This window comes from Cygnus atratus, chromosome Z (genome assembly GCF_013377495.2).
Source record: "Cygnus atratus isolate AKBS03 ecotype Queensland, Australia chromosome Z, CAtr_DNAZoo_HiC_assembly, whole genome shotgun sequence".
Taxonomy (NCBI): domain Eukaryota; kingdom Metazoa; phylum Chordata; class Aves; order Anseriformes; family Anatidae; genus Cygnus; species Cygnus atratus.
This window is the reverse complement of record NC_066396.1, coordinates 10,117,246-10,142,266: the sequence shown is the minus strand read 5'-3', so window position 1 is coordinate 10,142,266 and position 25,021 is coordinate 10,117,246. Positions and strand designations below refer to the sequence as shown.

At 43.2% G+C, this 25,021-nt stretch overlaps 1 protein-coding gene across 2 annotated transcripts in view; it reads right to left on the bottom strand.

Moving 5' to 3' along the window:
• Positions 1–25,021, bottom strand: part of UNC13B (unc-13 homolog B) — a 212,336-nt gene that overhangs the window by 169,633 nt on the left and 17,682 nt on the right. For both annotated transcript variants that reach the window (XM_050716466.1, XM_035563881.2), the window contains exons 2-5: positions 17,971–18,000; positions 15,194–15,293; positions 11,026–11,143; positions 9,870–9,993 (exon numbers count right to left, since the gene is read on the bottom strand). In XM_050716466.1, coding sequence (XP_050572423.1) covers positions 9,870–9,993; positions 11,026–11,143; positions 15,194–15,293; positions 17,971–18,000 — 372 coding nt within the window. The remainder of the gene's footprint in view (positions 1–9,869; positions 9,994–11,025; positions 11,144–15,193; positions 15,294–17,970; positions 18,001–25,021) is intronic.

Below are 25,021 nucleotides of genomic sequence, written 5' to 3'. Positions count from 1 at the left end.
GTTGTATGAAGAGCCACTTCATAATAATGCACTTGCTAGATACTTAGTAATACATAGCAAGATCAAGAGCCTCTCCTGGAGGCTTTTATAACCTCAAAAGAACAAGAAGTCCTTTTGGATAGCACATCTTACACGAAAACTTGGTATGACACAAATGTAGCAAAAAAAAAAAAAAAAAAGGAAACAATCTCTTGTTTTCCTTTGCAGGTAGTAAGCCAGACCTTGTGAGGAAATGAACAGTGCTACAGACAGTTATATTCATATGGAAGCACACTCCTGTTTCTACACCACAATGCAACTTCATTGGGAAATGAACCACAACAACTGTTTTACCTTCCAGGAGGTTTACCAAGTTAATGACTGACAGAACGTAGCAGGCATTACCACCTTTGTTTTGGGAACTATTTTTTATTTCACACTTTGAAGTAATGCAGCATCCTAATGGTTTGAAGAGAACACAAAATTCTGCCACTCAAGACTTCATCTCTCAGAGGGCACTCCTGGAGATGCAGATGAACTGCTGAGGAGAGCTTAACCCAAGGCAAGTCAGGTACAAACTGTGACTAAAGAATAGAGCAAGAAGGGTACTGCACCAAGGGAAATAACCCACTGAAAGAAAAGCATCAGTCAGGCTCCCCATCCAGGAGAATTAGATAAATTATTTAGGGATGGGGGAAGAAGGGTGTAAAATCACTGGAAAAAGAGAAGGAAAGAAACCACAACTTTTTTTAAACCACGCTCAGCATCACCCCGCATGTAGAGTGGTCAGTTGACCATACCTCCGTGAGAGTTCAATGATTTCTGAAACGTGGTTATTCAGGACAAAACTACACAAATGTAGAAAACTTCAGAGCTCATATGGGATGGTCGTGGCAGAGGTAGGGATGGCTCCAGCTAGACACCACCAACTCTATAAGCCTCACCATCCCAAACGCTGACAAGTGAAGAGGAGCATAATGCCATTTAGGCTAGTTTTCCAACCTCTTGTAACCCTTCACACTTTCTCGCACCTAGTTAGGTGTAAACATCTTAGGTGCAAAACAAGTTCACTTTCGTGAAACAAACTATACCCCACGAATATGGCCTCAACAATATGCATAGACAAGAACCCATAGAGAGGTAGGCTGGGAGGGTCTTCTGATAAAAAGGTAGTTCTGAGAGTTATATCCACTCTTGCTCCTGAGAGAAACAAGAAGTTTTATTGGCAGATGAACATTTCATTGGGATGGGAAATTAAAAAGAAAAAAAGGCAACAAAAACGATGATTTCAGAAAGGACCAGGTATTTATTGTTTCTTAGACTCAAAGGGTTAGATGTGTCCCCTCCACCACACAAACTACCCTCTTACAAAGAGGGTGACCCCAAAATATCTGGAGAAAATAGCAGCCACTGTACTGAAACATAAACATCTTTCAACAAGAAAAAAGAACATTTCCAGACTTCACAGAATTTAAAGTTTCAGAAGTAGGTATTTCCTTGGACTATGAACAAATGCCTACACTTTAAAAAAAAAAAACACAACTGTTTTTATGAAATGAGTCTCACCCAGGCAAGAAGGATAAAAATAGTCCCCACCTGAGAAAGTTTTAGGGTACTAGAAACCCAGTACCTGGGTCAAGAAAACCTGCATTAAGCAGAAAAGAGAAAATTTGTTTCTCTTTTCTTGCAGGGAGATCAAAGTAATTTATTTTAATCATAATACACAGAGTCAGTTGCTCTTTCTGATGCGTACTACGTTGCTTTGTTGTTATATGCTCTTAGAAAACAAAGTAGGAGAAACATGAGAGGGTCTTCAATAATTATGGGAATTATAGAAAAACATAGATGCTTTTGATCCTCAGAGCTGTGGATCACAGTTGCACAAAAACCTTGAGCTCCACGCAAATTAGGGATGACATTCAAAGGTTATCTGAACAGAATACATTTAGAATGAGGACATCAATTAACTGCACTGAGCATTGGACCCAAAGAGATTTAGGAAGACAAGAAACTCCAACAAGGACTTGAAGCAATCCAGATGTTACAAAAAAAATATGGAGTTTTGTACTCAAAAGCCATCACATCTGTAAAAGATGAAGAAAAACCTCAAACTGAGGACTAAAGATTACAGCCAAAACAATTAAAATAAAATCTAGAAATCCGGAAACATGAAATCTAGACCAAGGAGACATAGGAGGAACGAAGCAATGGATTAATATCAACACAGCAGAAACTGCATTGGTCTCAGGGTAGGCTTCTATGCTTTCTTATAGACATCAGTTTAGCTGCACACCCAGGCAACAAGGAGCACTGTGTGCCTCTTGTATTTGTTGTTCCTATCTTGTATCCAAGATGCCTGTTTCACAAACAGAGCTAACAGATTTTTAGTACAGGTTTGCTGCTGTTCTAGCAAAACAGCTTCTTACACGAGTCAGCAATAAAGTCTGCTATGGTCTAGCTAATGGCTGTTTTAAGGACGTCTTTTTGATCTTAGGGACCCTCTTGTCATCAATACTAATGGCCATACAGCTACCACACAGCAAACTTTAAACATGAAACAATAAATTTCAGTCAAGTTACCTGCTCAGAAGAATAAACTCTCAATGAGACAGAATTACTGATTTTTTTAAAAAAAAAAGTTGAGAAATAAGTTTATTGCTATTTTTAGTTTCCCCATCCATTTGTGTCTGGCCTTAATCACCTGTTTTGTTGAAGCTGGTTCTTTGGAATGCAGAGAATGGAGATCCCTAATGCACAGCTCACAGACGATGATGCTTACAAGCCTACATCCACTAGCCAGCTCCTACATCACTACCCAGCTTCGATTACAAGCCCAAGTTACTCTGCTACATTAACTTTTGCTTACAAGATAAGAAGCTGAACTAGTCCAAAAAGAGGCCATCTGATGCCAGCCAAGCACTCCACTGACAACGTGCACAGTAAACAGGAGGAGCAAGGCCATATTTTGCAGAGAAACAAAACTGCTGAACAAGAACAAAGAGGGGATGGGAAGACCTGTACCCTAGCATCCTGAGGCCTCTTACTGTGACACCAACACAGAAAGGTTGCAAGCTTTATTGTCCTTGCTCTACTGCCATCATTTGCTGAAAGCTGAAATCCCTGTCTCTCTGGGCTCCTGGTGTCAGGGAGCACCAAGGGCTGGATGCTCCCTAAGGGAGGGGAGGCGAGGGGGATCCCACGGCCAGCAGGGCAGGGACTTGCCAGCCAGGGCCCTGTCCTACAGCTCCCGAGCAATGTGAGCCAGGCAGGTCTGGAGATCATGGCCAGGTTCAAGCGAGAATCCATTCACCAGGCACATACATGGTGCTGACGAGGTGCATCTGAGGTCAAGCCAGGAAGATTCCTGCTTAGAAATCTCTAGCTTGCAATAACCAGAAGTTTCAGCACAAAAGCTTCTTTCTACTCTGGGAGGGCTTGGTCCAGAGCTCCTTGCTCTGCTCCTTGAACATCACCTTGTGCCAACTGAGCTCTTCCTCAAGTAGCAAGCCCAGGGCTGGAATGTGCCAGGAGAATAAGTGCTGTAAGTAAAATAAATGCATCGCCCCCCCGACCCATTTCATACAAGCCTTCGCCTGGCTTCCTCTCTTCCCAGCCCCAGTTCCTCGCCTTTCCGGAGGAATGGGAGTCTTCACAAGCTCTCACTAAAAAGCCTTTGTAGACCTGAGCATTTCTCTTTCTGTACAGTTCCCAATAAAGCAACACAGAATATCTACTCCACCTGATGGGTAGATGCAGATCAGCATGCTCCCATGCTGAGAGTGATGTGAATACTAAAAGCATTTTTACTCCAATTATCTTACTAGAAACAGCCTGGCACAGACCCAAACTGCTATAGTTCAGGAGCCAAATGCATTTTAAGTACTCTATCCTGTGCAACTCACACATAGCCGCTGAGCTTCTAAACAGGAGAACAGGGTAAAATTGCCTCTAAACAGCACAATTTCACACTTGAAAAGCAGTATCTCGAAAAGTCTGTGGCAGCACACACTCACTACATCTGAGGAGACTGTCTTCTCCACACCAGCAAAGTTTCTAAAAAAAAAAAAAAAAAAGACATATCAAGGTAAGGAGGCAGCTTTTCTATCTCATTCCTGAGAAGGATCAGATTTGATCAGTGGAGAAAGCTGCTCCAACCTGTCTTAGCGTACAACTGCTTCCTCCCATCAAGAAGGCAGTTTGTTATTTTTAAAAAAGCACAAAAATGCTTTGTACTATAGGGGTTAACATGAACCATTACTGAGTTGATATTTCAAATGCTCACACTTTGGTGCGTTCTCACAGAAGATGACTTTCAGTCATCCTGTTTCTCCAGGATCAAATATTTCAGAACATAAGGCTGGCAGGGGACATTTAGTTGACAGTTCAGTGCCCAGCACCGCAGCCCACCACACACAGGTGCTCACTGCAGACAGGGCCTCAGGTCTGCTCCTTCCCCCATACACCACAAGCTAGCACCATAATAACACTACCAAGCACATGGCAAGAGCTGCATCTGGAACCTGCAATGGGTTATGCGGAAGTTCTAACAAGTTATATTGTTGTTCCATTACAGAACTGGGCACTAACAAAGTTTAATTTCTGGATGACCCAAAGAAAGGTCATTTTATATTACCAGGAGCAACAGAGACTACAGCAAGTCTCACCAGCGTTTTTTAGGAGATGATTGCTTCCCAACCCCAAGCCTGGTAAACACTTAAAAATATGCTCGCTTGAAAAAGGGAAAAAAAATCTCTTGGCTGTCTGCATCAGGTACTACCACTAGCAGCATCAGCACACTCTTGCACTCCTTTCTGCTTTTAGCTGTCACCCATCTCCAGAGTACCAGCAGAAAACACACCAGGGAAGAATCCCAAACATACCAGGTGGAACCATAAAGAGCAATTTAATCCAGGAAATAGAAAGACTGGCTTGTTTGTACTAACCTCACTGTATATGCAATCATGTTTTACACCAAGGACTTCACCTTTTTGGTGTTTTGTATTTGTTCTTTTTCTTTTTCCCCTCTTATAATCCCTTGCAAACTTTTCAAGCTCCAGCTAAACATAGTGAAACACTTTAAATAAGTAGATATGAGTAGCCTGGGGTAGGGTATTGCTGTGCATCACCTAACCTAAATGAAACAGAGTAGCTAGAAGTGATGGAAAAAGTACAAAAGCACAGCCAAAGGGAAGAACACTGTTTTGTTACAGCTGCATTTTAGCAGACCTGGAAAGCAGCACAAGCTGCATGTGTGCACACACGTTGCTCAGGTTCTCCTGCATCTATAACAGCCAGGAGGAGTTCACCCGGGAAACAAAACGTGATACACAATGTTCCCAAGTGTCACTGCAAACACACTTATTAAAACATCACGTCTACAGTGACAAAGCTGCTGACTTAAGAACTTTCACGGCAGATCAATGATCCATTTAGTTCTCCATGTGGACTTAAAGCAGCAGTTTCCAGCTGATAAAAACAAGACAGTATTAACATGCAGGCATGAAGAGTCCCCTCTGCTAGCCCCCCAGCTACAGGAGGGCTCCTCAGCAAATCCACCAGGAGCGATGCAGAGGCTGTGAGCTGAGCTACCTCCCTGCACGTCTCCAAGTCTCACAGGGCAGGAAAAAAGAGCCTAAACCACCTCATAGTTCTTCTTTCTCTACCCCACAGGCAATGGCAGCAGACACGCAGTCAGCGTGAGAAGGGAAGCACTGCTGGACGAGATGATACGGGCAGACGCTGTCTTCCCAAGAGGAATATCCCACACGCTCAGTACCTCCAGCTGTTCAACCAGCCTCTGCCCTTGTCCTGAAGGGCAAACTGAAAACGAAGTTCTAAGAAAGGCAGCGGCATTCTTCCAGGGAAGAGCAGCAGAAGCCTTCAAACAGCTAACTGATGCTCCCATCCTTTGCTGGACATTACAAAACACTGCACAAGCTGACAACTTTTCACACTCCATAATAAAAACCTTTCAATATAGCTGTGTCAAGTTCCTGTTATTTCAGCATTTGGCGTAGAAAGCAAAGGAACAAATAATAGATGCATTACGAATGATCACTTGTCTTATATCAGAAAGAGAAAAGTCACTAAATTCTTGTTACTTACTTAACATTCTTAATTTTCTTCATGAAATCCTACTTCTCAGAATTAGATTTTGTGGTTCTGTAGAACATTATAAATTTTAAAATACTGTTTAAAAATGAAAACAAAACAGCAAAAACAAGAGCAGTGTGTTGAGTGGATTAGCAGGGAGAAAACACTCTATTACATGTAATATTCATCACTTGTTAAATCCAGGTTCTGTACCACATAACAGTTTACAGGAAGTCTGTTTTTCCTATACTTGAAAAAAATCACAAAATGTAACACATTCCAAAACACAAATTGCAAAGTTCACTTTTTGATACCGTCTGAACATAAAAAGCCATCAGAAATTCACATTCTTTTAAAACAGAGATCATTTACAAGTACCATCAGAATGAACTTAGATGAGAAGGTAGCAGCTGCCAGCCTTGCCTTTAGCTACCCTTGCTGTGTTCTCTCCCTGTCATAAGGCTAAACATTTGCCCCAAAGAACCAGTATTTCACCCTACATCAAATGGTCAACTGCTCCTCTCCTCATATTAAAAAATAAAAATAAAATAAAATAAATCATGGTATCACAGAATCATTTAGGTTGGAAAAGACCTCTAAGATCATCTGGTCCAACCTTTAACCTAGCACTGCCAAGTCCACCATTAAACCATGTCCCCAGACACCACATCTACACGTTTTCTGAAGACCTCCAGGGATGGTGACTCAACTACTTCTCTAGGCAGCCTGTTCCAATGCTTCACAACCCCTTCAGTGAAGAATTTTTTCCTAATATCCAATATAAACCTCCCATAGCACAAGTTAATGCCATTATTCCTCTTGTCATAACACAGGAAAATTATGAAAGTTTAAATTTAAACTCATATTCCTGTTATTTTTCAGCTGTGCTCCCCTATTCTTAGGTATATAATGGATACAGAGATTAGAGTTAGATAGATAAAGCAAAGTGGGCCGGTGAATAAAATAAGGGTTGAGAAGGAAGCAGACCTGGCATTACCTTCTTGATGAGCCAGTACTTTTGCAAATACAGCTGGAGAAGCCAAGACACCTGAATTTGAGCATCACAGCCAAGCCCAAGCAATCCACTATGAGGACTAGCTACAGCAGCTATCCACAAAAGTCCCTCTCCAGTTGGAAATCAGCTTGCCATTATTTTGCATTAAAGTCATAGCCTGTGGCCCACAACTGACCATGTTTACAATGAGAGACGCTTCCTAGTAGGAAGGTCACTGAACTACAGTAACGCTCAGCTCTGAGAAAGTTCCTGACACTACCACGCCACCTCCTGAGAAAGGGAATGTGTGGTCAGGAGATGCTAAAATCTTTCCAGCTCCTTTCTTTTGCATTCTGCCCTTTCCCTGTTTAAATAAGAATCAAAAAGTGAAAAAGAATTCAAAAGGCATGAGTGAAATCCATGGAAGTTTTACACACAATCATACACATGCCTACCTTTTAAGCACATTTTTCCAGCACTTGTAAGAGATCACCATTGTCTATTGTTTTCAGAGAATGGATTTTATATGTCATTAAATCCCCAACTGAATGAAAAAACAACCAACCAAATAAAAAAAACTTAGTCTCTGATTTACAGCATCTCAAAAAAAAATCCCAGGTGTGGACATGGAGGGACAGCAGCAACTGTTGTACCTTTTTGTACCATGTAAAGCGCAACAGTGACAATGCCTACATCTGTCAAAACTCTACAAATGGAAATCTCACGGAGAGAGTAGTTCTTCAACCTGAGTAGGGTTATGCAAATATCCACAGGAGTTTAACGCGTAGGACAGAGCAGTGGGCGTCAGCATAAGCAATGAATCAGGGTTAAGCTGGGGATGCTGTGAAATTGTGCTGAATGCAACAGTTTTGAGCTATATCCGTAAGCTCTGCGTAGAAAACCTACCCAGGATCTACCCAGCACTGCAGCTAAAAGTGGCAGAGTGACAGACGGTGCTTCGTTCAGTGTCACCTGGCCACACTCAGAATAGAGCTTACATGCTGCTGAAGTAAATGGGGGAAAAAAGCTCCATAATTCTGATATTTTTAGAAAAAAAAGTTAATTTTGCCTCTTTAAAAACAAAAAATGAAAACAAAAAATACCAAAATCCAAACAAACCACCACCAAAGAAAACCACAGCACAGTTCCTGACTGCAAGGTCCAGTAGGGATCACTAGAAAGCACTAATCCATGGGGATCCGTGGCAACATCCTCAGGTACCATTTTAGAGCTGACCTCGGCAGAAATGAAACTTTCCTGTTTGAGGATATCAAGATTTACTGCATCTTGAAAAGTTAGCAACAAAAAGTTAAAGTGTGCTGTCAAAGAGAACATGCTGACAACATATCAGAGTTCTTCCCTAGAGAATTTTTCCTTATACATAATTTTATGCTTGTTCAGCCCAGTAACAAAAACTTATCCGTACAAGCCTGCATTTGTCCTTCTCCAAGTTAACGCATTAAGGGATTGTTCCAAAAGAAGGTCCAATCCCCCTAGTCAATGAACTTCCCACTGACAGTGTGACAGCAGTGAATCACCAGCAGAGCTTTTATGAGGAATAAGGATGGCTCCACACCAGCATCAGACAGCTTAGGACGTCAGACACCTTCTCCCCTTTACACACTGGGCTGTAAAGAGCAGTGCCTGCTACCTTTACAGAACACTACACTCACCCTAATTGCACCATCCAGCCACTTGTGCACTTGAAACAGTACACTCAGCGTAGCTCTCAGAGCACAAGATGCAATTTATATCGATTTTAGTGCCACAGGACCAAAGCCCACATCCTCCCTTGCACCAGGAAGGGAGGTTTATGAGACTAGTAGATGACCCAACTTCTTTCCACAACAGATGGCCGATCCTGGCAGTTGCTGGCTAAATGCCAAGGGGTGCACAAATGCTCCACCAGTCGTTAGAGCAAATCAAATTGTTCAACTCTGCCAAGGGCTTAGTTAAAAAAAAAAAAAAAAAAAAAAGAGATGAGGCCAGCATTTAAAAAACACTAAAGGGCCTAAAGCAGGAAAGGAAAGGGAAAAACAAACAAAACACACACACACGAGCCCCCAAAACATCATCTCTGTTCTAATGGCCTGGTAAGAGCTGGAAAGAGCTCTATAAATGCCTTGGATGCAGTCTAGGCTAAGCCCTTCCTTTTGGTTCTCCCACCTCCTCATTCAGAAAAAATAAAATAAAAAACAAACAACAAAAAAAAACACACACCTTTACTTAAGATGGGTTTGCTCCAATTAGCTGTTTTTCCACATTCTGTACTTTTCAACTACAAGTAACTTCCCAAAAGGGAGTTATTCTTATGACACCAAGTTATTTACATACCCTGTTAATGATAACGTTCAGTGGCTCTAAACATTAATGTTCCACTAACTGAACTGCATGCTTTTCGCAGCGTTTAAGTGCAGCTAGCACATACAGCTCATTCTAAACAGCTCTAACAACAAACTTGACCTCTTCCAGAGCCACATGTGTCTAGATTCAAAGAAGCAAATGTTCCCCACTCAGGAACAAAATGTCTGACTGCACAATCCTGAAATATTACTAGTGGTTTCTTAAACTGCTGCTAGTCTAAACATTCCAGCACTCTGGAGACCTTCAAATCTTCCCTCTTGATTCTTATCTTGTAAGTTAGAAAGTAGCCAAACAAGAAATGAACAGCAGCAATTTGATCTGTACTGAACTATTTTGACAGAACTGCAAATACGCACAACTTGATTTTATGACTCAGGTTGCTCCCAGACACTTTATCTCCGCTGTCAGTGCCCTAGGTAAGTTACTGAAATGCACTCACCAAAAGGTAATTCAAATCTCGTGTCCAGCAAAATTCTGTGAGGAGTCGGGTTTTTGGTTCCACAGATTTCATCATGTTTCATTACAACTTCTGCCTCTAGCGTAGACCACTCCCCAGGACCTTCCTGTGAATCACAAGCCACAGATGAAGTTTAAAGTCTGACAGGTCCTTTTGGAGCAACTTGTCACACATTTGTTAAGATAAAAAACTCCAGGAAGAGCCTCCGCACAGTATTATCAAGACATAGTACCTGCTTTTAACACCTAATGACATCCATACAGCATGTGCTGGCAGTTTTGGCTTCCAAGTCCTAAAGGCGTTTATAAAGATGAGAAGCAAACACCTCACAACAGACCTACTACTGTTTTAAGTAGAACTGCAAAGGTAAGAAGTACTCAAAAGCAGTCAGCAGGGAGTACCTGGGCAACCAGAGGAATCGAGCACCAGCTATGCCTTTTGGCCACACTAGTGGGCATCCACACCCTTTTCTTTTTATGGACAATATAAACTCCCTTTCCCTGCTCAAATTCAGTAATTTTTTAATTAAATGACCTGAAATTTGAGGTTTAAAAAAAATCCCACTTAGCTGCAAGAAACACAGAACTACCAATTTTGGTAGACAGAGGAGTTATAGATATCAGTGCATCCTATTTCCTACTTTTTTTTCGGTACATATCAGCACCACTAGAAAACTTCTTAACACTGTACCCAGACTTAAAAAAAAAAAAAAATGAAGACGTGTTCTGGGCCTGCCTTGAGAGTCAGCTTGTCTGTTATCATAACACCCTCTTCAGCAGGAACTTACAGAAATTTAAGCATCAGACTAAAAGGTCCTCAAAACCTCAGACACATGTCAACTATACAAGTTCCTTAACAGATTAAGCGCTATTTTCTGAGTTAACATATAAGACCAGAGACAACTACTTAAGTTCAGTTTTGATCTCCCTGTTGGGAACCTCGTCCAAAAAAAAAAAAAAAAAAACATACCCCACACACAAAGTCATGTGGACACAGCCCTCTTCCCTCACACAACCTTCTTGACTTTGCAAGTGGAAGTTCTGCTGAGAAGCACAGTCCTGAGCTGCACCAGACTAGATTTGTAACACTAACTATCTACATTGGAGTTGTAAAAATAAAGTTTCTGTGTCAGCTTAACCTCATCAGATTGACGAATGGCTTTCAAAGCAATCCACACGGTCCCAACCAGGGTGTCCCAGATAAGTCCTTTGTTCCATACTTCAACAATTAGGCCCAGGTCCAGCCGACTGATCTCACTGCAAGAAAGGAAAAGGCAGCACAGGTGAGGAAAAAGAAGAACACAAAACCATTCCGCTTTACATTCTGCACTACCAACATGATTATCCCAGTGAACTCTTTCCACACAGCTCTGTCAAGCTGCAGACAGCTTCCAGAAGTGTGTGGCCAAGGCAGCTCGTGCTCATAGGGAATTCCTAATGAGCATTTTCTCATAATTTAACACCAACTACATAAAGACTACAAAATAAAACTGTGAACTATCTCATGCATGGACTGCCTGTTGGAAAATTATCTCAATGGCTATGTGCACAGGAAGAGGAAATATATCTTGGGCTGAAATATAGAGGTGAGCAATTCTTTGTCATCAGCTACCCCATTTCTAACGAAGCAGGTGTATGCTCACCCTCAGCAACACGAGCATATTCTGTCAGGCCCAAACATGCTAATACATATGCCAGAGCTGCCACATGCCAAGAGTAACAGTCCCAAACACAGCTATGCTGCAGTAGCAGCACTACCTATTGCACAGAGCCACACTTCGCTGCTTCTGTTCCAGTGCTGGCTTGTTCCTCTGCAGGGCACTGCAAGGCCTTGAGCCATGCAAGTCTCTGGCAGCATGACCACTCTGGCCACATGACCACTGAGTGCAAAATTCTTGGACATAATAATTGTTTTCCCTCTCAGTGAGCGAAGGATACATCACAAATTCAGCATAAGAACAGCATAAACAGGTGCACAGCCTGAATGTTGGTAAAAGCAATGGAGCACAGAAGAATCCTGATCTGTCCATTGATACAACACTGTCCCATCTATAGGCAAAGGCTGTAGCTCCTACTTTTTTGAGCTCAGGACTTTTTCTTGTACAACTGCTAATCCCCAAAAGTAGGTATCTTGGGCACAGAGTGCTGCTGTTTGCTGTCCTTCTGTCCAGTTAAATGCATCCATGCTATGTTTAAAAAATAAATTAGCTAATCACTAATTTCTGTAGAATGTCATCTTGGCCAAAAAAGAACCACTGCAAATCCCAGCATATATTTGAGCTTTGTCCCAGCTTTGGGACAAACAAGCTTTGAGCTTTTTTTGTCCTTACAACTTCATAAGAGAATGTTTTGTCTCTAAGTCTCAAAACAAATCCTACAGCCAGAGCAAAGCACACTGACATCAAATTTTTTAGGCTGGATAAGAGGAGGCTGAGGGGAGACCTCATCACTCTCTACAACTACCTGAAAGGAGGCTGCAGCAAGGAGGTCCCTTTTCTCAGGTGACAAGTAATAGGATGTGAGAAAATGGCCTCAAGTTGCTTCAGGGGGGTTTAGATTGGATATCAGGCAGAATTTCTTCACAGAGAAAATGGTCAAGCATTGGAATGGGCTGCCCATGGAACTGCTGGAGTCCCTGTCCCTGGAGATACTTAAGAGATGTGTGGACATGGCACTAAGGGACGTGGTTTAGTGGTGGGACTCAGTAGGTCAGCCTGATGTTTGGACTTGATGATCTTGAAGGTTTTTTCCAACCTAAATGATTCTGTGACTCTATTTTTGGATGTTGCTACTCCATACAGCCAAGCTAAGAACTGTCCACCTGTGCTGTCACTGCTCCGCCTTCCCACTGCTTGCCTCTTGAGAGCCTGACTTTTATCTGATTGAACAGACAAACCTGAAATAACAAAAATGCCTGATTTTCTGTTGGCTGGACAAGTGGGAGGCCACAAATGGAATAGAAGGAAAGATATACTGTAAAACTACATTCTTTGATTCAATATACACTGACATAATAAGACCTTAAGAGACACTTGACAGGTTCCTGTACAGAATTCCACAGGACAGGTCACCAGATTTAAAAAAGTAAAAGGATTTTCAGTGCAATGGCTTTGTTTGCCTTTGACTGTCTCCATTTCTCCACCTTCTGGTTAGACGCAGAATAGCTTCAAAGAACAAGAGATTTTAACTTGGTGTCCCTCCCTTCTCACACGCACACAGAATTTAAAGGAAAGACATTTCTAACAACTTTAACAGTCATTAAATCATCATGTTCTAACATCACAGTTTGCACTTTCACTTCAGAGGTGCTTGTTGCAAGTATGCAGCCCATTTAAAGCTGCTTCAAAACTAGAAGATGTCCCCAAAGACGACACAGAAATGCTTTGCTGATCTGGTAAAAAGCGAATCTTAAACATTCCCAGAGCGTCAAACACTGAACTGTTACTTCTCACAAAGAGCATTTCTCACAAAGAGGAAGCAAAAACTACATACAGGGACAGAAAGTCTTTCCTCGGTTACACTGTGTTCTACTACACCTTATAAAAATGGTAAACAGACAGCAAAAACACCCTTCCTTCAGCAAAAAACTCCTGTGTTTGGAGAAAAAAAAATGGTTTTGTTATAAAGAAGCCTCCCAACTGCCCTGTTGCCTGGCTAAAGCAGAGGAGATAATGTTGAGGTGGTTCAGCTAATATTCTGCTTTCCTATCCCCTAGCAACTAATTACGGAGTAGCACAGTGACCTTACAGCATGCTAGCTGAACTCCTAGCTGCAATCAGAGAGCAGTTCCAAGAGCTGTCAGAGGAAGGAGGAGGAGCAGCCTAGAGCAGTCACCCAACACAAGTGCCATGCTTAAATCACTGCTGAGTAGCCTCCTCGGTACTGGGCCATGTTTAAAGCTATTTTCTGCCCATGGGTCAAGCACAAATCACAGAAGAATGAGTTAGTAGCTCCGGTACTGGCATACGACTTGGCAGACAGGTACAATTCCCTGCCCTGACCTTTCCCCAGTCCTGCATGCTTTGTGTTAGCGGCAGTCACAGCCTCTGTGCGAAAAGAAACTCCAAAGCTAAGCAGATGGAGTTCAGGAGCATGTGTTTCGCCAGACACTGAAGGACAGGCTCCAAACTCTCCTTCCTGAAGCACACACCTCAGGTGCGGTTCCAAAAACAAACAAAGGCCATAAAACAAGAGAGATGGGAGCACTGCTCTGATGTTAACACTGTGTTGACCCAGGTGAACTCCTTGCTCAGAGGCAAAAGTTTCCCACTTCTGGCAGAGGTGAACCAACTGCCGCTGGATTGGGTAACGCGCTCACTAGGCCCCGTGTGCATCTCTTGCTACAGACACTGTATGAACACCTTAGTTCCACTCAAAAACAGCAGCACCAGCTTTGCATTCCACTAGACGAACATGATTCCCCCACCTAACAGCAGTGTCCAAGTCAAGTTCAGATAAAAGAACTTGGGTGTCGAGGATTTAGTAAACTTTGTTCACTTTGCCTTACAAAGCTACAGAAACAAAACCAGATGCACTATCAATGAGCCATTCATTCACTCGAGTCAAACAAAAAAAAAAAGGCACCATTCTAAAAGATAATGGGAAATCTCTGGCTGTGGGTCAGGACTATGAGAACCAGAGCAAATCACAGGTGCCAGCTGCCCCAGAAGTCCTGGGAGAGCTGGAACTAGTTCTGCTGCTCGTGGCAGGGACTGACAGCCCCTCAGCTGCAGTAGGGGAGCTGGAAAACACATTCATGGGCGCCAGGCCAATGGCAGAAAAACATGCAAGCCTTGAAAAGTCTGAAGTCTGATCAAGAATAGCTCCTGCACACAGGTAACTAGGATCACAGCGTTGAAGCCCTGAGTGCACTAACAGGTCTTAATTACCCTGACCAGCCTCATCAGGGGCCTCCACCCACACCTTCTTCCCATGGCCCAGGATCTCCAGTTAAGCCCAGCTACAGTCCTTCAGTCCTCACCTAAGCTGTCTTGCAGATGTGCTCATCTCTGGCTGAGCCACAGCTGCACCCACATCTGCCCATGGACCCCATCAATCCAGACCCAACCCCCAGACTTCCCAGCTCCACCTCAGCCTTGCCACTAAGGACCTGACTGGCAATTGCAGGGCTACCTTGACCATTACTAGACATAATCCTGAGCCTGACCAGCTAAATTCTACTCCCTGCTTGAACTCGGAGCTGTGTCATTACTACAGGCTTGTCTGATGACCTGTCTCTCAGCAGCTTCATGTAAATGGCAGTGCAAATCCCACAAGCACCTCACCACTGCACAGCACCACACTTACAACATGAAGTCCTGTTCCCAGCATGGTTGGTCGCCTCGCACTGCTACCGTCGTGCTCTTCACATTTTGCACTTTCAGGGTCACATATGTATTGAATTTATCTGACGAATAAGAGACAAAAAGTTTTCTTCTTCAGTATACCATTTCATCACATAAGCACAATATTTCAAGGTTTTCACTCTGTACACTGCATCCCAGGGGGACCAAAACCAAAAGCCCAGGTGGAAAGACATCAGTGGGTTAAAGACCCAAAAGTTCAAGATGCCTTTCATCTTCCAACAAAGTTTCAACCACTTTTTTAAAAATAATAATAATAGTAAAAATGGATAGCAAAGCACTTGCAGTAACTCAGGGACAAAGGAAAGAGTATAAAATCCTGAAGAACATTGCCGCTTTGAGTGACTGCTTCCTGAAATGCAGATGAAAGGAAGAGACACTCCAAAGGAACAGGGCTCATCACATGGACTGTGCACAGCTAAAAATAAAACTTGCAAAAGACAAAAGCCAGAAGCTGTTCGGCTGATCATACTATCTCTTCCCCTCTGACCTAACTACTTTCTAGTTCCTATCTGATTTTCTATCTATGCGTCCACAAAAAAAAAACAAAAAACACTTAGGCAGAAAGAAAAAAGTGATTTATGCTGAGTGTGCTAAAACTGATCTGTATTGGCTAAACCGGCTGACCTAGACAAATTGTGTTATGCTCTTTTGACAAGACAGGGTTTGTTCAGATGTTTTGCTTTTCCTCTTAAATCTGAAGAAAAAGCCCAGAAAAGCTTTTTTTCCTAGTTGCTACTAACTCTTTGCTAATAAAACCAAAAGCAGTCAAGCATAGACACACATGAAGTCTGGGTATCAGCATCTAAGAACAAAAACTCCCTTTTAAGATGAGTTACCAACTCAGACCTATCAGTTTCAAACCCAGAACAAGACATCTACTAAGTAGCTAGAAAGCAGTGAACAAATTTTAATACTTTGATGTTCTGCTGTACCTATTCTCAGTTTACATCAGATCACAGTCCATTTTAATACTGCCAAAATTCACATTGCTGTGAGCTACTTTAGCATGTCCCAGCATCTAGCTTCAAGTATCCTAAATGGACATGTAGGAAAGGGGAACTTCATGATACAGAAACTCAAGCAGGAGTGACATCTCCCACTTTACATCTCTCTCACTTATTTTAAAGCAGTTTCTGTCTTATGATTTTTCTTTGCCTGTTCTTAAGTGTTTCTAAAATCACGGCTACAAGTCTATTTTCAGCAATACACCTCATGGGATAATTATTTTTGTGGAAATGTTTTCTCTTTTCATTTACCACCTTTTACCATCACAAGTTTCTTTTTCTACAGAAAAAAAAATCCCTTCCTATCCACTTTCATTTGTCTTTTATTTTGTATATATTTTCCCTGTTTCCTTGTATTTTTCTTTTCTCTGAATTAATATGTTCTAGCCTTTCCATTCTCTCCATAGACTAGGATTTTATGGAGACTGTAATTATTCTTGTCACCTCCACATGCAGTTGCTCTATTCACAAAACAAATGAAATGAAACGAGCACAGTTTGTCGGAAGACCTATGGCACTGCCATGTATGTAATGGCATCAAAATGTTTTCTGCAGTGTAAAGTTGGATTCCCTCATGTATAGCCACATTGATTTGCATTGTCGTGGAATCCTGGGCTTGCTGGTGAAGCCACACACTTCAGTTGAGCTATATCTAGACTACAGGACAAATGCAGCCCTGAGAAGGGTTCTTACATGGAAAAAGGATGAGGTACACATTGCCCCCTTCTAGTCTGTGCGTTCAGTTCTCTTACCCTGGAAAAAAAGCAAGGTTGGTGCACGCACAGCTCTTGACCTCGAGTGGAGTATGGAGAAGATGACAGCAAAAGAAAATGAACAAAAAAGAGACCTGGGAAGCTTTCAGCTATATAACCTGTGGACCACCATACAAAGAGAATAGAGCTGAACAAATACATCATGAATAAAGCTGTGCAGTTGTTTTGGATCTAAACACCTTACTAGGTGTTGTCCCAGAGGCCACACTTCATTCTTTCCTTAAAAAGTTCCAGTAACAATATTTCAAACAAGTATTTTTTTTTTTTTACAGACCTCCTGAAACAGAGCTCCAAGGAGGGAAAAAAAAAAGCAGACTGCTTATTCTTTTTGTAAAATAAGTAAATAAACAAATGAAATTTCATTCAATAAGCATATTCACCAGCTACAGGATTCCTTGTCTAGCACAGTAGAATATTTGCTTAGTCTGTAAGCCCTTGGTGCCACCAGCTGTTTTTCTTTTATTATGTGAATACAAAACCTTGCAGATGGGATTTCATTCCCAATCACAGCCACTGCAGACTACCACCTCAGTGAATGAACCACTTCTGCCGTAACATCCAGCAGTCCCAGCTGGGATCGAAGAGGCACTGATCCAGTCATGCACATGCCAGTTCTGCCTGGTGGACATCTTCAGATCTTGTTTTGAACAGGAATGATGGAAGGATGAGAGAGAAGGGCAGGGTGGGATGGGAAGTGGTGACAGTAGAGGAAGTGTTTCCTCAGCCATCACCTGTGCAGATGAGGTGAACAGGTAGACATTTCTCAGTACCATGACACCAGGTCACATCCTCAGGCTGCCTGGACTCTTGGGGTGGCTTTTGTCCCTCATAAAGACAACATGAAGGAGCAGAGAGGAGTATAGGAAACCTAGAGGGAGCCTTCAAAAGTCTCCATCACTACAAACAGGACTGACTAGAACAACCAGCAGAGCACCGCTTACCTGGTGGTCCTTGGAGTTTAGCTTTTTTTACTGTAAAGAGATGAAAAAAAAGAGGCTGTTAGTGATTTTGTCCTGCTGAAGTTTCATTCAAGTGACAGTGTCACAGGACATCATGTTAATTGGAGAACTTCCCCCAGCAGAAGCCTGGAAGCTGGAAATCTGTACTTATTTTCACAGTTTAACAGTTCCAGTGACAGAGCGTCTTCTGTACCCCATTTCACCTCTCTGAAATGATGCAATTAAAAGGGAATCGCAGGATTACAGTTTGGAAAGCAATATGATACGACTAATGCAAAGCAATTTCAAAATCAGTCCTCTGCAAACCAGAAGGTTATTTCTGGTCTTAGCAAGATGTCATTTCATACCCCCCTCACTTACAAAGTTACAGACACTCAGAAGAAATTGAGATTTCTTTATAAGCCAAGGATCTCTCCTCAGCAGCGCTGAGCAGACTCTCAACCACAACTCAAAAACAACCAAGCCCGAATAGTAGCCCTGGTATGACATCTGTAAACCAAATTAACCCAGTACGCCAAACAAACAGCAGTCTGCATTCAAATGTCACTTTTCAGAGCCCTCCTCTGTTAATTCAATTCCAGGACAGTACTTATCGAAAACAACGGTTAGAACATAAAACAGCACTGGCTCTTATCTCACTGGATGGAGAAGGGCTCTGTCCACCTAGGGGAGATTTTGTTTACAGTTCTCTTTTGCAAGCTCACATCCTCACTGGTATTGCTAAGTGTAAGCACTAAGATGAGACATCTCCAGGCTCCAGGTAGTTTTCCCAGCGGAAAACAAACGCTCAGAAGAAAACATATTTAACAAGCGAGGAAGCAAGATACACCTGAGAGCAAAAGAAAGGCTTAAGAACCGATGTAGTAAATTTCCTTTCAATAAACAAAGCACCCAATACCTACTAAATGCTTGCAGGGTCTAACTTCCAAGATAAAAATTCTAGATAGTAACAGCAGAAAGAAAAACAAAAGGCCCTTATGTGGTTACACGCACAGAGCTGCAGTGGGGTCTGATGCTGAAGAACACCCTTGCTATTTGATAAATTCTGCTTTGCAAACATCTGCCGTTCGGGTAGGTGCTTGCATGAAGGGAATGCTGTACCAGTTACAGTACAAGACAGATGTTTTACATAAAAGTTTAAAGAGCTGTAGCTTTTTGCTAGACTGCCATGGCCTGCAAGCCCTAGGTCCAAAATAAGGAGGTTCATTCTCTTCCAGTTTCAGAGCCTGAAGCATTCCTTATGCTAAACCTAATGGTGCAAGGAAAAGACACAATGGTTGGGGCTGACTGAAGACACAGATTCCTTTTTAATCTCCAAATCAACCTGTTTAACCACTGGGCAATGGGGAGGGCAATTTACCCACTTTCTAGGTGCCTTTGGATACCACAAAAAACAGACATTTAATGAGTAAACGCTGCCCTGAAGGGGGCATACACCAGCTCACCTCAGGTCCTCCCCTCTCCTTCCCCTTTACAAAATGAAGGGGACACAGAAACAAGTGCATCTGCTCAAGGGAAAGGAAAAGGGAGAAAGAGAGGGCAGGGGATGTGCATTAATCTTCAGCTGGTCTCTACCTGGCTGCAACAAGCTCCAGTGCTGTTCACAGAGAAGCGGAGGCACTCCCAGCACAGAAATCCCATATTATTTGTCAAAAAATAACAGCCAGAGTGGGTAAATCTCCCTAGACACAGAGATGGACACAGCCCCTGCAGCAAGCAATACACAAGCTGAGGGGCGGATGCTGTGTGCACACAACGGCCTCAGCTCTGAACATTTAAGAGGTTCCCTTGATGAAACACAGCAAAGTCCTGCGCTGCCTCAGGGCTCACGGCAGCAGGGATGTCCCAAGGCAAGGGCAAATGAAGACCACAAGTCTGCTACAACCTGCACGTAACACGCTGCACCTTCAGCTCAGCAGCACGGCTTATAAAGAAGAGCTGGATCACACGCCTGGCAGTCTCATCTGCATGGGTAGCTTCTGCTTTCTGCCAGTTTACATAGCACATCCAAAAGGTTTTCAGGAAGAGCGATTTGGACACGTTTTTATTTTGTTAGCCCTATGGAAAGCACTTCCTACAGGTGTGCAAAGCTACGGCAAAGGTGCAGCTCCCAAAATACAATAGGGTCACTTCCCTGAGTGAGTTCCATTTTGTACCCTCACCTGCTAATTCTGTCTTATAGCTCTTATTGAGCTCCTATATGCCAAGTGCCCAAGAAATGACGCAGAGGAGCAATGAAGGTCTGAAGAAACCCAAAGCACTAAAACTTAGTTACTCAGTTTTGCAACAAAGACCGAAAAATTGCTGCTGGTGGCTCACAGTAGGAGCAGGGCAGACTGAAATCAAGCTATGTGAAATACTGCCTTGTATAAAAGAAAACATAAAAAAGGAAAATATCCTCCAGAGCACTGGCAATGCCAAGTGTTACAGATACAGTTGTTTCTGTACTGCCACAAAGTAAAAAGCTGAAGACAAGAAGTCAAAGATCCAGATGAGAGGTTTCCTGACTTACTCCCACTTATCCCATGGGCACTTCTGAGCTCAGGTGAAGCAGCATTTCCAAGCAAACTGGAAACATTAAATCCTGTTTGGTTTCAATGGCTGCTCTCAGCAAAGAGGGCAGTGCAGAAAGCCCAGGCATCCAGAGGCCAACATAAAATTGGGCTGAGCCATAATCCTCCAACACTGCTGCAACACTGTAGAGGAAGGATGGCAGAGGAGGAAAGAAAATGTTAGAAAATCAGAGAGTAAGGAGGCCTAGAGCTTTGCACTGCCATGTGCGAGCACTGCTTTACACAGACGCAGAGGTGCACCTGCTCCCGCTGTGCAAGCAAATGATTTAATTGCAAGGGGAAAGAAAAAGACTGGCATATCAGAGAGACACGTACTGCACCTCAATTCAAAGAGCGCTGGTAACAGCTATTAGAAAGCAGACAGACTGCACTGAAATAACTGGATGCAAACTAGACAGATGGAAAAAAAAAAAGTGATGAAAATTGATGCAAGCATTCAATTCATCCAGACAATTTTCCTTGGTGAACCTTTAACATTATGGTGTTGCTCTAAATAGACAAGAAAACGTTTAGGTTGAAGTCCTGCCTGTGATGCTGTATTAAAACTAAAAAAAAAAAAATAAAAAATAAGTAAACAAACTAGCTTTTCAGAGGCTCTATGGTTATCAGTTACAAAGGTCTGGAGAATGAAACAGACCCTTAAAGACTACGAAAGATAAAATACAAGCCAGACGTCACAATGAAAGTCTATAATCATTGTGGGAAGGTGGAAAACCAACAGCAGAACAAATGTCAGAGATAATCTCAATTTTACACAAATATTCTTACTACACACTTTTCCATCTGATGGACATTTTTCTGACTAGGTGCACCATACACCAGCCAGTGGATTAAAATCAAGCATGCCAAATTATTATGAGGTTTAGACAACAACCCCCTGATCAGGAACAGACTTGTACGCAGTTAAAGGGAGCATGGCTGCTCTGAACATCCGTAGATTCAATCTCACCTTTAACATTTGCTTGCAAATGAGGGGGATGTGGACATGGGGAGTGCCTGAGCAGATGGCCAAAAGATTACATCCTCACTAAACCCAGCACATGACTTCCGAGCTGGTCACTCACCACACTACGACAAAATCTACATCCTTCCAGAGGCCAGTCAAGCACCGTGAATGGGCTGTGGGAGAAGAGGGAAGGAGGAGAGGATGAAGCTTGGTTAGTGCTCTTAAAAAGAAAATCAATGCAGAAAGCAGAGCATTCAAAGTGCGTTTTCGTGATCAGCAAATTGACAAATAGTTTCCTCTTCCCTGTGAAACATGAATGCAGCCTTAATGTGTTTCTGAGCACAGGCCACGTAATCTAACTTCTACAGTCAGACAGCAGAATCGATTCCTATTTCCATTTCGCTCTGCGCTTTCCTCCCCTCCCGCAGGTGCTCAGGCCTCAGCGCACAGATACACAGCACGAGGTGCAAAGGTTGCTCAAGCAGCAGGAACAAGAGCCCACAGCAAAAGGCTCATACTAGCAAGATTAGTACAAGACAAGGTGTGCTGCGTGCACACCAAACTCGCTGCCCGTGCGCCCTTGCAGCATGCACACGGAACGGAGGGGACCCCTTTGGGAAGGGAGAGGCTGGTGTGCGGTGCTCTAGCCCTTCAGGTCTGTTACATTTTCCACAAGCTACTGAGTCCTCAGTAGCTGCTTCGCTGTCTGAACCCTGGAGCAACTGCTCTAGCACACGTACTCATCACAGAGGCAGAAACTCAGCACCTCCTACTCACTTCTTGAAAGCTACTTATAAAATCCATGAGACTGGCAAGTGGTGCAAGACTGGAGCATCTACCAAGGGCTCCCACAAGTACCTTTCCCCCCCAAAGAACATCTTACACGCACAGCCTGTCCACATCCTCACCTCACATTTGTGGGCAAGAAATCCTTGCCTTTCCCACTACCTGAATCCAAAAAGGGTGCTCCAAGCCAGAGGAAGCAGAGGCTGTATAGGGACCCTGACCCCAGTCCTGTTTCATATGGTCCCCATAAAAGCCTAGCAGCATCAGAGCTATGCTATTAAATGGAACTGCACATGCAACAGCAGAACAGCAACACCGACTGTGCCATGAAAATCTTCTCATCCCTCTGTAACTCTAAGAAAGGAAGGTCTTGGTGAAACAGCAGCTTAATGGTTTCCCAAGCCTGTTACGGCAATTCGGCATCGTGCGGCCACCTGGGCATTTCCAGCCCATGACAGTTCCAAGACAGTTCTAAGACAATTTCTTTAAAAAGAAATGCTCCACTGCATTCTCACCCATTCAGATCTATGCTAGGTACAGTTGGAAAGGACTTTCCTGAACGAGCACAGAACAAGAATAATTGTGCAGGAGCCCCCCCTGCAACCTAACGGGGCTCAGCAGCACCGTGACAGCCCCTGCAGGAGCCGAGCACAGCACCCGCTTGGACTCCGACCCTGGCAGCAGCACACAGCTGAGTTAAGGCAGTTATTGCAGCGAGACATTCCTTCAGCCTCAGGGCCAGGTAAGAGACTTAAGCCACATCTCTTACACTATGCTTTGTCTTTCTGCCAGGGAAAACAAACCGCGGGTTTGCACACAGCCATTGTTCCGCTGAACCGGTGAGGAGAGCTTTGTGTGCTCCCTTCAGGAATGACGTGTTGGAAACACAGTGGGTACCTTCACGGACCAACAGACGTAAAAGCTGAGACTGTGTTGGCAATAAGCAGAGGATAACATTTTGTTATGGCTTGGTGCGAACGGAGGGCTGGGCTGACCAGCAAACTGCTCTGGCAGCAGCAGAAAGAAGAGCAGGAACCCAGCACAGACTTCCATCAGTCCCAGAAGAAACAAGGTTGCTTCTAAAGGCAGAATTTTTCTGACTTAATACCTGAAATAGTCCTCCAAAAATCCATCACCTGTTGGACTGCAACAGCTGTGGAGGAATCTGGATGGCCTCAGCAGCAAGGCACCCATACCATGATGTTTACCTCAACTGAACTGAGAGATTTAGCTGCTTCAGTAAGTAGTCCAGGATAAATGGAACGGACACAATAGTGTTTTATTAATTTTTAATAGTTAATCAAGGAAGAAACACGTTCACACTGCATTTCATGTTCATGTAGCAGAGAGCTTTCCTCAATCTGACCACTCTAAATTCCCACAGGACAACTTGTCTCACCTTTCTCAAGGCCTTGGGAACCAAAGCAATGCCAAATTAAAGCAAGGTGTGCTCATTTCGGCAACTAACCACATATAAAAATCATCTACTACCACTCTCAGATTCTCTTGGGGAAAAAAAGAAAAAAAGAGCTTCTATTCTGTTGCCTGCAGTAGCAAATTGATCTACCCAAGGGATTTCCCTTTTGCCAGATGTCTTGAGAATGAATTACAATCCCTCTTAATTCATGTGAATTAGCATCTTCCTGCTCAGACGATCTGCAAATTCATTACCCTGTCCAGAGACACACAATGCTACTAAATTTATTTGATTTACAATACAATTTTCAATGAAGCTTCCTCAAAGTCACTCCACCCCTTCTGCCCACAGCACTGTGACTTACAGCAGCTGGGAAACATTTGACTCCTTGGAAGAGTTTTCCAGATTCCTGTGCACAGACAATATTAACCCCATTTAACTTCAGGACCACTGTAGACAGCAAACCCAAAGTGCACATCCCAGTAAACCTCCCAGCAGCCAAACTTCTCTAGTAATTCCTTTGTTTTATTGGTAAATCCTCTGGCAGTGTAGTATTTAGAGCTTGCGTGCACATAAATGTCCCAACCTACAGGTAGAAAGCACCCTGGTTGCCTTCCTCCACAGCTCAGACACCCCCATACACAGGACCTGAGGGACATTTCCAGTCCTGAAGGGACACTGCAGCTGCCTCCTCTTGCCTGGTTTTGCTCGCTAAACCTCACCCCAGCATTTGCTTCTTGCCAGAAGTTTCACAGCCTCGGGCTCGGCATCCCATCGCCTGTACAGGCTGAACTTTGGCGAGCCAAGTACTGAAATCTATCCAGGAAAAAGCAACTTTTTACATATAGAAGCTATATGTCACTGTCTTATCTAAATCTCTTCTATTACTGCCATAGCCCACAGGCATCAGAGCGACAGCACAGCAGCAGGCTGTCTGGAGCGTTCCCTGCTCTGTCTCTTTCACACGAACTTGGAGAGCTGGCAGGGCATCGTGACAGCCAGCCTACACAGGAATAAAAAAGCTGGCAGGACAGCATGATGGCACGATGATCAGAACAAAGATGCACCTATTCTGTCCAACACACAGTCTGATCGCTTTGGTGAACCAGGTAATTTCACACCTTCTACAGATTCTGACACTTTTTATCTCAGCTTCTGCACAAAGCTTGCAAAGATTACACAGCACAGCTCTACCTGCACCGGAGTTTTACCGTGCTCCACTTCTTCCATCCTTACACAAAAGTTACCTAGAAACTTAAACAGAACAAATTTAAAACTTGCTAGAAAACCCTGAGAGTTGCAAACATGCCA